The 16970-nt window shown below is 40.1% G+C and overlaps 1 protein-coding gene across 4 annotated transcripts in view; it reads right to left on the bottom strand.

Moving 5' to 3' along the window:
- Nucleotides 1–2513: 2513 nt before the first annotated feature.
- Nucleotides 2514–16970, bottom strand: part of DCLK1 (doublecortin like kinase 1) — a 289474-nt gene continuing 275017 nt past the window's right edge. For 3 of the 4 annotated variants that reach the window (XM_018554346.1, XM_018554338.1, XM_018554361.1), the window contains one exon: nucleotides 2514–3413. In XM_018554346.1, the coding sequence (XP_018409848.1) occupies nucleotides 3249–3413 (165 nt within the window). In that variant the 3' untranslated portion in view covers nucleotides 2514–3248. The remainder of the gene's footprint in view (nucleotides 3414–16970) is intronic. The other variant, XM_018554354.1, reaches the window with a different exon arrangement.

The raw sequence follows: 16970 nt of genomic DNA, 5'->3' as shown, positions 1-16970 counted from the left end.
TCAATCATTTAATACTGAGGTACTGCTAAAATACATAGGTTCAAACTGATGAATGTGTTGTGTTTCCTTTTGTATCATGATATTATTAATTATGCTATTACAGTAAACTCTCAGTTATCCGGTATTTAACTAACCAGAACGCTCATCTAACTAGAAAAAAAATCCCCTGTGTACTCACTGTTCTGTTGATCTGCGACATATATTATCCTGGAAACTATCGTGTGTCTAGTTGTCTTAAAGGAGAACTATGAGGTGAGTGATTTTCACGTAACCTCATAGTTCGAGCTGACGTGTGATAATGAAACTGTCACACGTCGGCTCTCTAGATTCAGGAAGTGAGCAAACGCATACAGTCGCTCGCTCACTTCTCGATCATGTCCCTGCAGAGAGCCGTGACTGTCACTCACAGCTCCCTGCAGGGATTCCCCCCCCCGCTCTAATCCGCCAGCGCTGACTGGCATAATGGACGGGGGAGGCGGCGGGTAGAGCTGGCTCTGCCTCTAGATAGGCAGAGCCAGCTGTCAATCACGCAGCTGGGTGGATCTCGACAGTAATGTCGGGATCCGTCCCAGCTGTGGCAGTCTCGGTATACCGAGAGCTGTAGCTCGCGATATAGTGAGCTTTGGGTCACGGGAGGACGTTAAGTTATGTCCTCCCGTGACCCTTAGGGGAACTATGGGGAAAAACACTTACCCCATAGTCCTCCTTTAAGTGTGTCTGTTTGTCTAAATTTGCTTTTGATTACTGCATTTCTATATTAATATGAATCCAATACAGAGTTTATGTTATTTTATGGTAAAGTATGGGGTAGGGCATTCGTCAGACCTATTTTTAACTACATTTATCTGGAATCTACCAATCACTGTGGATGCTGGATAACGGGGAGTTTACTGTACTTACATTACCTGTGAATTCAAAAGAGAGCAGGGTTTATCAGCTGGTCCTTATAGGGTATATAATCATATCTGGAGGCCAGGAATGGACAACATGAAGTCATTCAGAATTTTTGTATGGGAGGCAGGGCATGCTGGGAATTGTTATTCCACAACTGGAGGGTCATCATTGGCCTAATCATAATTCTGTGTGGGTGGACAGGGCAAGCTGGGAACAAACATTTTACAACTGTAGGGTCACCAGTGCCCTGTAGATGTTTAAGGGCTCAGTGATCCTATTGCATTTCAAACACCCTGTCAGACTATGGCAAATTGGATTAGAAATCTTCCCTTAAAGTGTACATGCACCCAAAACAGATAACTGTGTTTCAGGTAGCCACCTGTAGACTGAGTTAACCACCTGCTTGTTCTAAAATTTGAGCCTTGAGGAAGAAATTGCCTTTTGAGATCCAAGTTCTGGCTCCTGTAACATTCTACTTTGTACCTCATGCTGAGCAACATTACCACCCATCCACTGTGAATTCTCTGTATGAATAAAGAGTGAATGCAGCCTGGGCTTCAGCATGCAATGTGATGTGACAAATGGCACCGGGATCATGGGATTCTCATAACATAATAAGCCAAAGGAGCTGAATGTACCCGCCAGGATTCACCTGTGTGATATGAACCTAATCTTTAAAACAAACATTGGTTGGCTGGATTACAAGATAATTAATAGTACCGCCCTGTGTAAATATATATTTACCTTATATATGTAACTGTGTAATATATACTGTATCTTCCATTTTTAATATATTTTTAAAGATATCTCATTTGAATTTTCTTTTAGTTAAGCTGTGGTATTTGTGTCTAGGGTGTCATTTCTTTCTTCGGACCTAGGCACATAGCCGTGGATACACTGGACACCACAAATGCCTTCCTTTCTACCCATTGGGGTTGCTCAGTTAATATTAACTTTGTAGGAGATAATGGGAATGTACTAAAAAAAAAACTATTTCAAACATAAACAGGCAAATTAAATAAAAGAAAACCTTTTGTGAGGGAAATACATAAGCTACCATATTGCTACAATAAGACACATTGTTAACCTGGTCCCAGACAGTCACTGACCTGGAACAAGTAACAACCAAGGGAGTCATGTCCAGACTTTTTGAACTGAATCTTGTTCCAGTCAGAATAACTGGCATTTTTATACAGAGGCCAGCAATAGCGGTTTATGTATTTCTCTTATGACCAATTAACTTTACAGATTTTTGCTGTTTTCCTAGAGAGCTGCACTAAGCAATGTGAGCACATCCTATAAGCTCACTCCTTTTGTCCACAACCTATTCTTCATTTTGTTTTCATATAAAAGGCGTAGCATTTAAGGACCGGTGAATCACTCTTCTTCATTTATGCCTCATAATAGGCAAAATACAGGAAATCATAACAAATTACTCCTGTAGATCCATGCCTATTATATACAACAAGCACAGCCTTGTATATATATGTGTACCACAGGCTGAGAAATCCTGTGTTGTTAACCTGTATATCCACTTTGAGGAGACTGTCCATCAACTGACTTTAATCTGGTCGGTACAGGAACTCCTACATCTTCCACAAAATTAGTCACTTTTTCCTTACAGCTTATTTCTGTGCTTTTAAGCGAGATTTACATATCTTCAGACAGATTTGCTTACTTTTTGTTGTCCTGCATCATATACAGTTATGTACAAAAACAATTCTATGTGGTATCACAGGGCAACAAAAAGTAACAATTGCGTCCTTTGCAGTAGAAGACTAGAAAGGAAAAGCAGATAGAGCTTTTGCTCTGTAAAAAAATAAATTAAAGCACATAAAGGTGCAAAATTCATTCTAGCAACTGCATTTTTAAGGATATATCTGTGTTCAAGCATGCATACACTCAGAGTCTGATCTCCAATTTCAGAACCATTAAAAAAATCATAACCCATAATGACCTGCCTCGGCTGTGAATAAATGAACAAAACCTACCTCTGAACTACTGAATGTCATAAAAGGATCTCTGTGTTATAACCTGCTCTTTCACTAATTATTTCACAGTCAAACATGTTGCCATATCTGATCAAAGGTCGCAATTCTACCGAGTGCCAAACCTATGTTCTCTCTGCAGATGGTCGCCAGGAATTTAGCGGCCTCGTCATTCATTCATCAGTAAATTTTAACACAAACATTTACCCTATAGTGCTGAAGAAATCCAAGATATCATGCTTTCACCCGCCGTACTTTTTCTCTTTCACACCTAGAAACATCATAAATTGTAATGTCCACAACAGATTTCTAAATGGCTTCCATTCTGACGTCTCGAAGGGTTAAGCCAAGTTTTGAAGTGTTTCCTTAAAAGGGTGAGTTAGGTGAGCGAACAGTCTCAGATGAGCTTGGTGAATAGTCCTCTGACTCTGAAGTGAGTTCTGGTGCAGCTGGCTGAGCCATGAACCGGCTTCTCACATCCTGGTTGCGTCTTCGTCTGAAAATCTGCCTCTCCTTATCAAGAGCGGTGGTCTGATGGGGTAAAGAAGGGACAAAGAGCTTTGTTAAGTACTGAAGGTGAGTTCTTAGTCATCCAATGAACCAGAAACATATACCCCAAACCAATCAATACAGGAAGCCTAATAACATTGCCAAGGAAAGATGTTGTATGAATGACACTGAAATGTTCATTTTCATCTAATTTATGTTTTAGGTAATCTATTGCTGATTGTTCAGGGCAATGCCATTTCATATTGGCAGGACTATTAACATTTTTCATCAAAAACATTGCAGACAAGACAATCACAGGGTACATTTTGTTTAAATACATGATGTAAAGCTGCAACAAGGGGTGTTACAGAGACTTACATTGTTCGCCATGGATGAATATAAATACTGATGTAAAGACTTGGCATCACATACGGACACATTAGGATTTACTGATGAATTAAACACAATAAAAAGTAGAACACATTTGGATTAATCTGATCTTCCAGCTAGAGAGAAAGTATCATTACCTGCCTGACTTCAGTTTCTTTGCTGACAGTGCTTCCTCAGACCACAGAAAGCTTCAGTCATCCTTTTATTCAGACTAGACAGTAAAGTCAACTAGCACCCCATGTTGACATTTTAACAGTATTGGCTGGAAGCAAGTATTGCCAAAGACGCCCTGCTCTGTTAATATTTAGCAAAAAAATGCTTCTTCTGTGCAATCTCACTGGGCAGTAAAATTACAGTTCACAGAACAGTACATAACATAGTAGCTGAACTAGCTTAAAAGGTGAGATTAGCATTGCACGATATCAGCTCATAGACTTTTTTATTTTTTTTAAAGAATATATTTTATTAAACTTCTCCAATCCATTTTTACATCATTGATCCACTTAAAGAGGGGTATATGTTTTATATACTGCGTTGAAGTCCTCTTTCCAGCTTCTACATATCAACCTACTGTAAATGTGTCATTTTCCATCTTGTCCACTTCACTGCCTCTTAATTATCAAAACAAGTTTAACACTCTTTCATCTCTAGCTCCCATACTTCACACTCCCGCATACTACCCCAGACTTTTTTCTTTTACATTTGTAAATGGTTCTCAGTATAGGCATCTCTGAGATTTGTTTGATGGCTTTAAACCTTAGCACTATTGATCCATTTGCAGGTAAGTTAATTCAGGTAACCATAAATGAAAGGGCCACACATATACCAATGATGTACCCATGAAGATTTATTATGGGAGTAAATGGTACTCTACAAAGTTTGGTATTTTGGCACAAGCCTATTGTTCCCTAAGACTAGAGTACTGTTGGCAGTGGCAGTTTCATACAGCCATGTCCTCATGTAGCATACCAATGTTGCTGTATTTTAAAGATTCGGTAAAAGTATGTATTGCAGCTGGATTATTTGAGAACAACATAGCTGCAATCTACTGTCTATTGTCCCCAGTCTAAATGATGGGTTTTAATTTACCAAATCTTAAGGTTTGGTGTAAATATGTACATATATTTACAGATATATCTCTCACACCTTGTCACTAAAAATCTACAAGATTAATATAGTTTACCTCAACTGACCATGTGCTAGGTTCCACTCATGATGATGCTATTGTATCGCAAAGGAAGCACCCAGACACCACAGACCACAACCACTCCACGGTGAAAGTAGATGACTTCTTGCCCTTCACATCACGTTCCAAGTTTTTAGTTAGATGGTGAGCTCTGATGGCCTTCGTTCTGACCAAAGTGGATCTAAAACCAGATGGTTTTTTCTTTTAATGTAAGATGCATAACTAATAATTAAGTGTAATGCTCAAACGTGTTTTTATCTTTCTGCTCTATCTATATGCTCTGATAGTGCCATCATCTGCTTTTCTCTGCAGAAAGGCAATGTTCAAGTATCATCTACTTTTGGGACTGAGATGCCGGACGAGAAGACACAATCATGTAAATCCTGATGCCTGAAATATGTATTTTACCGATCAGTCCCATGCTGCAGACTCTCACCTTGTGACTTGCTACAAAAGTTACAAAGTTATCATCTCTGCTTAGGTAGATTCACTGGACTGGAGCTCAAGGACTGCTTTTTATGATATGATAGTAGTTAATGCTGTATATTGTGCTATGTCAGGAATTTATTCAAGCAGACTTTTACAGTAACTTTAAAGTGTAACTCCGCCTCTTTGTAACCATTATATGATAAGCACAATACAGTTTTTGATTACTATCATTAGTTTACTTGTTTACAGCCTATCTCTGGGGAAAAAAAACTGCCATTGCAGTGGGGCTACCCCCACACTGCAAGGGGTAAATGTGCAATTATGTCTTGGGGTATTGTATAACAGACTTTTACCTACCTGATCCTTGCTCACCTGCCAGTCTGTGCTCACCTCTCTCCCCTCTGCTCCGGCTTGTGGACTGTTCCTTGATGCCCTCATGTATAATGCTGGGGTGTGGACTCTGCATTGTATGTGATGATATCAGTGGGCCTTCAATGCTGATGCTGAGAGGGAAAGAGGCTGTAGGCACCGGTTCTGGAACTAGCATAAGCGGCCATCATGTAAGTAAAAGTTCTTTACACAATACCCCTAGACAAAAATGAGCAGTTAACCCTTGCAGTGTGGGGGTAGCCCCACTGCAAAGGTTGTTTTTTTTTCGTACCAGGAGGTAGGCTTTAAATCTTTTTTCCTAACATATCTTACATATTTCCTCCGTTGCTACACCCCTTTGCTGCAGAAAATGTAAAATTACTTTTTTCTTGAATAAACTGCAGAAACGGTGCTTATGAAAGGTTACCTCTATGGTATGTAAACCATGTGGTTACAATTCCTCATTCCCTTTGCTATAATAGTAAGGTTGGCTCTTAACCATCAGTTGGATTATAAATGTCAGATTAAAATTTCCTAACAAGACAGAGGTAGCTTAGCCTGTGACACAGTATAAATGAATAGGTAACTGGATTTTGTGTGTGGGGTGGTGAGGGAGGTATTATGCAAAAAGAAGAATTTACATTTACATTACGATCTTGTAACCAACGCTTGCCTGCTTTCCCTTCCCGGTGTATATAACAGTTTGCTTCTTATAAATAAAATATATCCATAAAATGGATCAGAGGGCTGACTTATCAGTTGCCACTTTCGACAGCAAAATAATCAGCATCTGTTTACCACTCTCTGCGCATATCTGTATTGTTCCTTGTGGCTGTATTCTACAAGATTATTAAATAGCACTGAGCTATATAAGTCGTGTAGCAGTTAATGTAAAACTGCTTTGTTACATTTCCACAGGAAGAGTTTAGGGTCTTAAAACAACATTATGGCTTTCTTTTATTACAAAGTAATAACTCCCTTAATTTTAATGTATTGAAGTACGTCGGGCAGTTAAGTAGACAGCTGTAAAAGCACAGAATGCCGCTAATGCACCCTTCGCACGTAAAGCCATCAATTCCAGCCTGTTAACAGAGATGGCAAATTCCCACAGAAGTGCCGCTGTGAAAAATAACACCACATAGTGCTAATGAGAATGGTAGGGATTGCAGCTTCTCAAATGGCAGCACATCCATTAATGTATTATTTATGAAAGCATAAACTAAAAAATAAATGCTGGCCAGTAAATTATGTTTTCCTTGCAGTTCTGTGAGAATTGCTGCCATTTTCTTCTGGAGGCAAACATGGCATTAAGGGTTTAGTTAAAGCGGGGAGTGGTGTAAAACGCAGTCCGTGAATACTAACACCTAATGTGAACTGTGTGCAATGGAACATTATTGTGACCATTCAAACTATCCAATGGAGAAGATAACCAGCTGTACTTACCTATACACGGTATAGCTGGAGGCATTTTAAATACGGAGTCTGGCCAACCGAGACATGGCTGGTCAACACAGGCAGCTGCATGATTGCTGAATTTGGATATGAATATTTAAAGCTGGACTCCAGATATACAAATACACCAAATGATGCAGTAATTAATTCATTCATTAATATTTTTTTTCTTTTGTGTTTTTTTTCTCGTTTTGTTAATTGTATTTGTCTTAACGTGATTTGTCAGGTAAGATTATTTTGTTTATGGTGTGGTAAGTAAATGCAGCTAGTGAGAGTACCTAATCTGCCCTGATATCAGCCTCTCACATATCATGTGCAGGTCAGGGGAGAGGGAGGGACAGCTTAGCAGGCAACTATGAGTGGAACAAGAAACATGCTGACCAGAGGAAAGAGCAGAGAGATGACCTGGGGAGGCTGATCTGTCATTAAACAACAACAACTGCGCGGAGCTGGCCATGATATCACGGCTGGCTCCGCCCAGTTGTTTGTTTGTTTTTGCCCGGGACCTGCAAGAAGACTCTGGCAGGTGCCGTCCAATAGTAACCAGTTGGGCGGAGCTAGAGGTGATGTCACAGCTAGCTCCGCCCAATTGTTTATATTTTGCGCCATCTGTCAGATTCAACATTATTCCGACTAATGCATGCCGACCCGCGGCCGGGTCGGCATGCATCAGGTTTTTTTTTCTTTATTTATTGGTTTTTTTTTCTTTATATTTTTTTATTATTTTCTTAATTTTTTCAATTTACGTATTTTTTTACATTTTTAAAATACTTTTAACATTTTTTTTACATTTTAATTTCTTTTTTTAAGTTTTTTTCAATTCTGCTAGCTACCTCTGAGGTAGCGAGCAGCGTAGCCGAGCCGAATGCCGCTCTGAGGCATTCAGCTATTCACTCACTGCTGTTCAGCCCCTATGAGAATGTTGGATTGGATGTTGGATCGGCTAAGTCTAACTACTTTTGCACTTCGGCTCAGCTGGACATGCAGAGCATGTTCGGCTGACTGAAGACAGCCAATGTACGGCTGATTTTAGCCAATGTACTGCTGAAATCAGCCGTACAAGGCTGAAGTGAATAGCCGAACGCTGTTCGACTTATTTTACTTCGTCTGGGTTATTCACTCTGCTGCCTTCGGCCGCTTTGTGAATAACCCTCTTAGTCTCAGGCTGGGAGCAGGATGGTGGCCATGATGTATTCTTGAAATGCAGTGACAAAAGTCAGGTCACAAACCTGGCTCTGGTGTCTGGCAGGGCTGTGTAAATCTCAACACTGTCTGGACAAAATGACAAATCAATCAACTCCCATGTATGACTTTTGCCATACATGTAAACAATCAATGTTTAGACTGCTTAAAGAACTGAAGCCATCATTTTTTGGATAGAGTAAGTGAGGGTTATAACCTTTGTCAGCTTTTTTGCCATGTGTGTCCAATTAGGGAGATTTCCATTTTTTTTGTCCGATAACCACAACAGAAAGTGAGAGGAAATCCCTCCAAAGAGAGGGAAATCCCTGATGGTCAGCAGGGTCACCAGAACTAGTGTCCCCATTGGAAGATATCCTATCTGTTCCTATTCTGATGACAACCCAAAATTTGGGTAATGGTCACCAGCAAAAATAGAGATAGTGAATCTCCCTAACAGGGGACATAGACAGCAATAAAAACCTGACAGATGTTCTAATCCCTCTCCATGCTATCCAAAAAAATAAAAATAAAGTTTGGCTTCAGTTGCATTTTAATATTTAAAGATACATTTTTCAGTGAGATTTGGGTTTTTGTGCTATAACTATCCCCTTTTACAGTCTGTTTGCACAGTAATGTATTTGCCTGACACTGTCTTGCTAGTTATTGTAGAAAATTATTGTAAAAGGTTATGGTAAAAAAGTATGGTCCTTCCAGACCTATAATCCATAATGGTCCAGCCAGGGATTCCAAGTTTTAATATGGTTTTTTCTGGAGTCAGTTTGAAGTGAGAATAATAGAATAGGACTCTTAGAGAGGTCATTGTTAAGTTGAGTCTCTGAATAACTGTTTCATATGATAAGATGGTTGTTCTCTGTTTGGATATTATATGGGTCTAAGTAGCCGTTGCTACATGCCAGAGCAGCCCGTGTACATGGAAATCACTAAACTAAGCTATGGCAAGATGTTCATTTGATTGGAGTTGAATGGCTCTGCCTCTTGTAGCCTCATTGGCTGCACTAGACGTTCTGAAGTTCCCTGATCCTCCAGTGTAGGTATATGAAGGAGCCATTGTTCTACTGTTGTTAGCTGAAATAAACACTGGCTCCCACTTATGATTGCATCAGTCACTGGTCTGACAGCATCCAAAGTTACAAGCCCATTACAGGCAAGGACTGCAATTGCAGTCAATAATGCAATAATGCACCTAATTTTTTGCAAAAAAAACAACTCAGAAGCAGCTCCTAAGCAAGTAATAAACAACTGGGGAGCAGGAACTCAAAAGCAAATAAAGAAAGACCCGTGTACATGAGCATTACCCCAAATGCAGTATGCTGTACCATGTGTACTGTAGTCTCAATCCACAAAGCCACATGATTTTGCTTGTGGTTGCTATTTTATCTCTTGAATGCTGTTCATCTTTTTACAAGATGTTCATTTTATCGCACTCCAAGAATGAACAAAACTAATGATTAAATTGGTGTTGTATCATTATCACTCTGCATGAAATTAACATTTAACTGTCAACTGGCACTTCATAAAAATGACACTTATCATCACCCAGGAATTTTAGGGAGAAAAAACCCATTAGATATCCTTTGTGAAATTATTTCTATGATCAAACCACTTCAGAAAGCTGATAACATAACGTGTTTGCAGTAGGTTATCAAGTGCATGCACTAAAATTGCCTGGTGGATGTGGTAATGTCTTAAGTGTACCAAAATAAAAAAAAGTGTGTGCACTGAAATAAGCAAAAAATGCTCAGGAGTTTTAAAAAAAGCTCATGCGTTATGCTTTTAAGAATTAAGACTACTATGTCCCATGGAGGTGCTTTATCACAAGATAATTTTATTAATGTGCATGGAAATGCATTCATGATAAAGATTACATATTCCTAACCATGCAGCAATTGTGTGCAGATGCAAGCACAGTGCAGAAAAATTGCAAAGCAAACATAGTTCACTGACAAGTGTGCATGCAGTATAACGCCGGTATTTTTACACAGGCTGTGGATATGCATGTGTCTGGGTCACTTCGTGCAATCTAAATGAGTACGCAGCTGGGTGGTCTCCTCCTAGTGATTGATACCCAAGATGTCAAAGCACAGATTACATAGTCAGGTGCTGCACACTTTGTCAGTCTGGGATAGATATTAGTATTCAGTGCAGTCATCCAGAGCTCTGCAGAGCCAGAGGTCCAGCACAAAAAAATCATGTTTGAGCTGTCCAGCATATACAAGATGTTTCTAAGTCAAGAGCAGTAAGAGATGAAGGTCGAGAGAGCACAAAGATAAGACACATTGCAGGCCCTGTCACTGTTACACCGTGTTCACCCGGGGGGAACATCCTTTAACCATGAGCCCTCTCTACTCCTGTAGTTTAAATATATTTGTCATCAAACCAACATACTCTGTATGTTCTAACCCGGGCACTCATACCTATGACAGTATTGGAATGGTGACATATTCCACAGGAAATCAGGTGCAGATCCTACTGTAACGCATTCTAGTTATCAATGGCTAAGAATAAAGTGATGTATTTATAGCTTTACTGCACATAGGGCACCATCACATTTACTCAATGAGGCCACAAAGAAGTTCAATGAGCAGCTGAATTTAGCTACTGATTGGAAATTAATTCTTACTAATCTTACTACAGTAAACTGATATTTGATTGATACCCATACTAGTATCGGTGCATCTCTAATATACAGCTTATCGGTAGTATCGCTATCGGTACCCATATTTTTCCTCCCAGTGGTTGTACTGGTCTTTTCTAGGATCTTTCATATATTCCATATGTTTTGGGGGGTATGAATTGTGATCCTTTCATAACTCTACTTATTGTTGTACTTATATCTATTCATGTATATTGGGGTTGATGTAATACAGTCAAATAGGCTGTTCACTTTGCAAGGGAATTTCCCCTTAGCATAGTAAATGAGGTGACAATCTGCTGACTTCTATCATTCAATCATGTACAAGCAAAATTGTTGTTTGCTTGTTTTTGTTTTTTGCTGCATGTGATTGGGTTTTCTTTGCAAAGTGAATTTTTACCAAATTCAATAAGCTAAGGGAACATTCCTTTGCAATGTGAACAGCCTTTAATAAATAAACCCCATTGCGACTTATTAACTAATATAATTAATTTAATTAGGTATATATTTATAATGTCATTGGGTACTTAGTAGGGTGGAAAATAGTGAGGCTTGAAGAAAAGTTGGAGACCTTTAGGGCCTTTGTTGTCTTGTGACTAGAGAGGGGACCTGCCATCCTGCATGTGACATTTAATACATATTCTCCTCTCACAACCAATGTAACACCCAATTCTAATTTTTATCTCCTTAATGTAATGATACCAACATCTGCCAGATTAGTTTGATGGGGGTAAATGTGGGCAGGTCCTGGGTCCCTTGTCCCTTTGGGCAGTGTAACATTATCTATCTATCTACACAACAGTTAAGCCCAACAAAACAGTCAGTGGCATCAATACATACATACATACATACATAGAAATTATCAAGAATAGCAAAATCATATATAAAGGTGGAATAATGCACATTAGAATGCCATGGGCTGCTATGATTGTTCTATCTCACCCTTTTCCTAGTGTGCTGTGATCGGTGCAGGAGGGTATGTGGCACAAATGTGGAGACTTGCATTTCTGCTGACCTAAGATAGGAGCAACAGTTCATACATGTGCCCTCAAATATGAGATACACTTCAATTGTTACAACATAAATGTGTGGCTGTGTTTGTATTGCAATGCATGAATATAAATCTAAAAACTCCACCTTGATTACTTTATAATTAATCTAGGAAGCAGCCAGTTTAAAGTAAAATACAAAGTAATACTGAAATATATGTATAAATTCAATGTACGAAAACAGGACTTCCAAAAACACATTTCTATGGAAAAGCAGCCCCATTATTGAATGCAATGGAGTCACCCTAGAGAGTCGTATGCCTTGGGATGGATTCAGTGTACAATCAGTAATGCTGAAAACTGTATAAATATGAAATGTCACCCTTTTTTTATGACGGTGTGTGTGTGCAGACTTTGATCAGTAAAGCAATGCTTAGTAGAGTGCGTACTTTATCACAGAAAAGCCTGGGATTGAGTGTTTCTACAGTAACCCTAAGCAGCTGGCTAAAACTTATGGGGGTGTCAACTGTGTCTGGAAGATTAGACAAGATTTGAATTAGAATGATTTGTTGTAAGAGGCTTAGGGTACAAAGCCAATAGTCACCAGCATATGTTTCCTGTGGTAAATAACTGCCTGCTTTTCCCAGAGCACCACATTCATATACTCTATCCTTAGTGGATATGTATGCTGGAGGTACTGGCATTTTTATTATCAAATGTTAAAACTTGAGATCCGTAAGTCATTGCAACCAATAAGAATGTTCTCAATGAAGACAAGTCTTGGATTCTGATTGGTTGCCATGGGATACTTAACTTAAAGAAGAACTCCAGGAAAACTTTTTCTTAACCCTTGCAGTCGGGCTACCCCCGCACTGCAAGGGTTAACTACTTGTTTTTTTCTAGGCTCAAAAATAACAAAGTTATACTCATCTGAAGCTCTGAACTGGTCGGCTGTCACAGAATTCCCTCCAGCCTGTCTGCTCCTCTGCTGCAGCATTGAAATGTTCCTCTGCGTCCTCATGTCTCTACACTGTGTATAGACGTGATGATTTACAGGTCTTAGACCGCTAAAGAGGAGGGGAAGAGAGGCTGGAAGGACTGGTCTACAGCTGGACATACACCTTACAACCATTGCACGGCTTTCATTGTGCGATGGTTGTAAGGTAATTAAAAGCTTGTACGATCTGCCCATCTTGGACAGGCAGATCATACTTGCTGAGGGGAGGGCTTCCGATGACTGCAATGAGCGCTTGCGCACACCGGCCCGTTAGCAATTTGTCTTATTTGCACGCCACAGACCCGCCAAAAACCGTACAATTTTCGGATGGCTTTCCAACGTGCTCGTAAGACAAAAGACGTGCTACCGTACAGTAGAAACGGTCACACGTCTTCCATACACCTGCCGATTATCGTACGATCGCGGGATTTCCCGCAATTATCGTACGATAATCGGCAGGTGTATGGCCACCTTAAGAAAGCGCCAGCTCGGGTGAGTACGTATTTTTTGTCTTTTTTTTGTAACCTAGACAAAAACCGCACTACAAGGGTAGCCCCACTACAAGGGTTAATAAGTCAAAGCAGCATGAAAAGGACATTGAAATTGCCACATACCAAAACAACGAGTGAGAATGGTTTACTACTTTGACTACAGTAATCTTAAATCTGATTGGCTGTTAGGTTTTACCACTCATTGTATTGCCTTTCTGAATGGGTATGACATTAAAAAAAAAGCTGCCCATCACATTCTTCAATTTGTGAACTTTGTTCTAATGCGGCCCATTAGATTCGGTACATCCCCTTTTATGGGGTCTTATGGTTATACATAGTAATTGATGTGCCCACCTACAGGCCGTGATCCATATCTTTCACTCTATGAAGACTGTTTGTGTTAGTTATTGCTACATTTCACCATAATTATGATTGCAATCCATCTGTCACTGCTACAAGCTTGTAAATCATGTAGTTAATATGCTGGAATGATCCTGCTGAGTCAACTGGCTTAGGAGTGCTGTGTGACATGCTGATCTTCCTATTCTGTCTCACTGAAAACTTAGCTGCTGTCTCCAATAATGTGGGGCACAATGAATGCTCCCTAGAGCCTGAGACCATGTGGGCTTTGCCACGGCTTTAGGCCATGTAAGGAGCTTGCTAGAAGTATTGTTTTGTTCCTGGCAGCAAGAGGTACTTAAAAATATCCAGATATTCTGTGATTTGCCCTATTTATGACTGTGAAGTGTGAAATTAATTTTGAATAAGAGTATTTTCAGGGAAAGTATATTTTGAGTTATTACTGCTTTGTTAACCTTAAAAAAAACTGATTTAGATTTCATATTTGTACAAGCTTCTCCTTCCAAATTTTTGTTATTATATATCATGTAAATATATTTTTGGGGGTGGACTGCGAGCCCCTCTTCTTGCCACTACGTCCCATCGTTGGAAGTGGGTATTTTAGGCAGGGAAATCAAGTTTGATCGTTAGTTAGGACCGGAGCTTCCTCAACGTGCTCCTCACTGCTCCATAGCTTGGCCACGCCCCCATGTAAATATATTTTAAGCAGACTGAAGTTCCAGCCAATGGTCAACATCACTCAGCAGGGGCAGAGAAAGAGCAGCCTCTCTCCTCTCAGGTAAGTAGCCAATGATCCATTTGTGCACATGGGCCTCGCCAGCTTCTCGCTCCGTAGCCAAGAGGCTCTCCTGGTCCGCTATGTGGTCCATCTCCACCGCCCATTCAGCCAGAGTGGGTACCACCGGTGTACGCCAATGGCGTGGGATGACTGTCCTGGCAGTCGTGAGAAAGTGTCGCAGGAGGCCCCTTTTCGCAGATTTCATAGACCCGGGGAGCATCGAAAGCAGCAGGATCTTAGGGTTGTTAGCAATTGAATAAATATACATTTTATATATTTTCTTGTGTTTGGAGTTGTCATTTGTCGGTGCTTCCAAAACCCCACTTTTCTTTCCTCTAAAGTTTTTGCAATGATCTATTTAGCTGACCTCCTGCTGATCACGAATTTAAAGGGACACTTCATCACTGACCACCAATGTAAGGAAGGGGGGTTCACAATTAAGCCCTAGTATAAGGGAGAAGTTTACATCTGGCCTCAATTATAAGGGAACACCCCACCACTGACCTCCATTGTAAGGGAGAACTTCTCTACCGATCTCCATGGTAAAGGGTACATTTACCACTGACCACCAATGTAAGGAGGCACCTCTCTATTGATTATCATTGTAAAGGGGCACTTCTTCACTGACCACCAATGTAAGGAGGGGCCTCTTTATTGATTATCATTGTAAAGGGGCACTTCTTCACTGACAACCAATGTAAGGGTGACCTTCTCCCACTCACCACCAATACAAAGAGGTACGTCAATACTAACCACCAATACAAGGAGAACATTTTTGACTGAACTCAATTGTAAAGGGGTACTGCACTGACCATCAATGTAAGGAGCCACTTCTTCACTGGCCACCAATTTAAAGGGGCACTATATGGGACCTCCAATCTGTAACCAAGCACTTCTTTACTGACAACCATTATAAGGTGGTATTACACTGACCATAAATGTAAGAGGGAACTTCTGCAATACCACCAATATAAAGGGCCCTTCTTCACTAACCACCAATGTCCACACTTCTCCATCCATTAATCACCAATGCAATGGGCGACTACGCCGACTGCTGCACACTGCATATGCCTGACATACTAGTAAATGCTGAGCTATGTAAGTTGTGCTATGTGTTACAAACTGTTGACAGCTGCCTTCTGTAAGCTGTGCTGTGCTTTACATTATCTGGACCAAAGTATTCATTGAGCTAACAGCTGCTGGTTACTAAGTAGTCCTCAATTATTATTAAAGCAGTTCTCCTTTAAGGTAGACACAGAAAAAAATTGCTCCATGTCTATATTTTATGTGTATAAAATAATCAATATTTTTTTTTTCTTTTGTAAAAATTATTCTTTGTCTTGAGGTTTGTGTGTCTCTCTGAGACTCTTTCTTGTGGCATAGTAACTGAGCCATATATTGTGGGTACAAAGAGAGCAGCAAATGTGTGCAGTGTATACAGCGAGTAGGCTTGGATTCTTTAATAGTGTCCCTTTAGGGGTGTCCAGGCGGTCAGTACGATCTGACTGCATCGTAGTGACGTAGTGACTGCACCAGCACCGTTGACATCTTGGGCACCTCTCTTCAAAGTGCCCAAGGATACCCCAGGACATTTACAATCCAAGCAACACCCCTCATCTGACACATATATATGGAAATTCTTAGCACATAGCAGATCCTAGCCAGTTTCTGTGTTTACAAATACCAAAAAAATGCAAATTTTGGTCTCATAAAAATATGCAAATTTTCACTGTATTAAGCACTTAGAAATGAAACACACTAAAGGGGTGGTTTATAAAATGTCAAACCAACCATATGTTGGGTTCAGGCCAATCGCACGACATTCACATCACTAAAAGAAGCCAAGTAGCACAGAAACTTTCCTATGCTTCTTGGCTCCATCTAGTGTCAGGAATGCCATGTGAATGGCCATCACCTAGCATATGGCTGGGCAGACTTTTATAAATCATTCCCTTCAATTTTAAGATTGCACTATTTTTGGTCATGTTGCACCATGCTGTTCCACTATAAGGTGAGATAACCCTTGAGGACCAGTGGTGGTCAGCTGACACCAGAATAATGGATATATACTGTGATATATGGTTTATTTAACTGTAGTTTTATTTTCTAGGGTTTAGTGGTTTTATTTTCTAGGGTTTAGTGGTTTTATTTTCTAGGGTTTAGTACACTTGTTTATCTCAATGTTCCTTCTTTTTTTGTTGCTCAGGAAGATGCAAGAAAATATGTGTCTACGTTGACAGTCTGGTATCTTCTATGAGCCATTGTTACAATGATGTAACCCAGAACTGGGGGGTGGGGGGGGGGGGGGAGGGACAATTACCGG

The sequence above is a fragment of the Nanorana parkeri genome, unplaced genomic scaffold (genome assembly GCF_000935625.1).
Source record: "Nanorana parkeri isolate BGI_ZX_2015 unplaced genomic scaffold, ASM93562v1 scaffold8, whole genome shotgun sequence".
NCBI classification, from domain to species: Eukaryota; Metazoa; Chordata; class Amphibia; order Anura; family Dicroglossidae; genus Nanorana; species Nanorana parkeri.
This window is presented reverse-complemented; position numbering and strand designations above follow the sequence as displayed.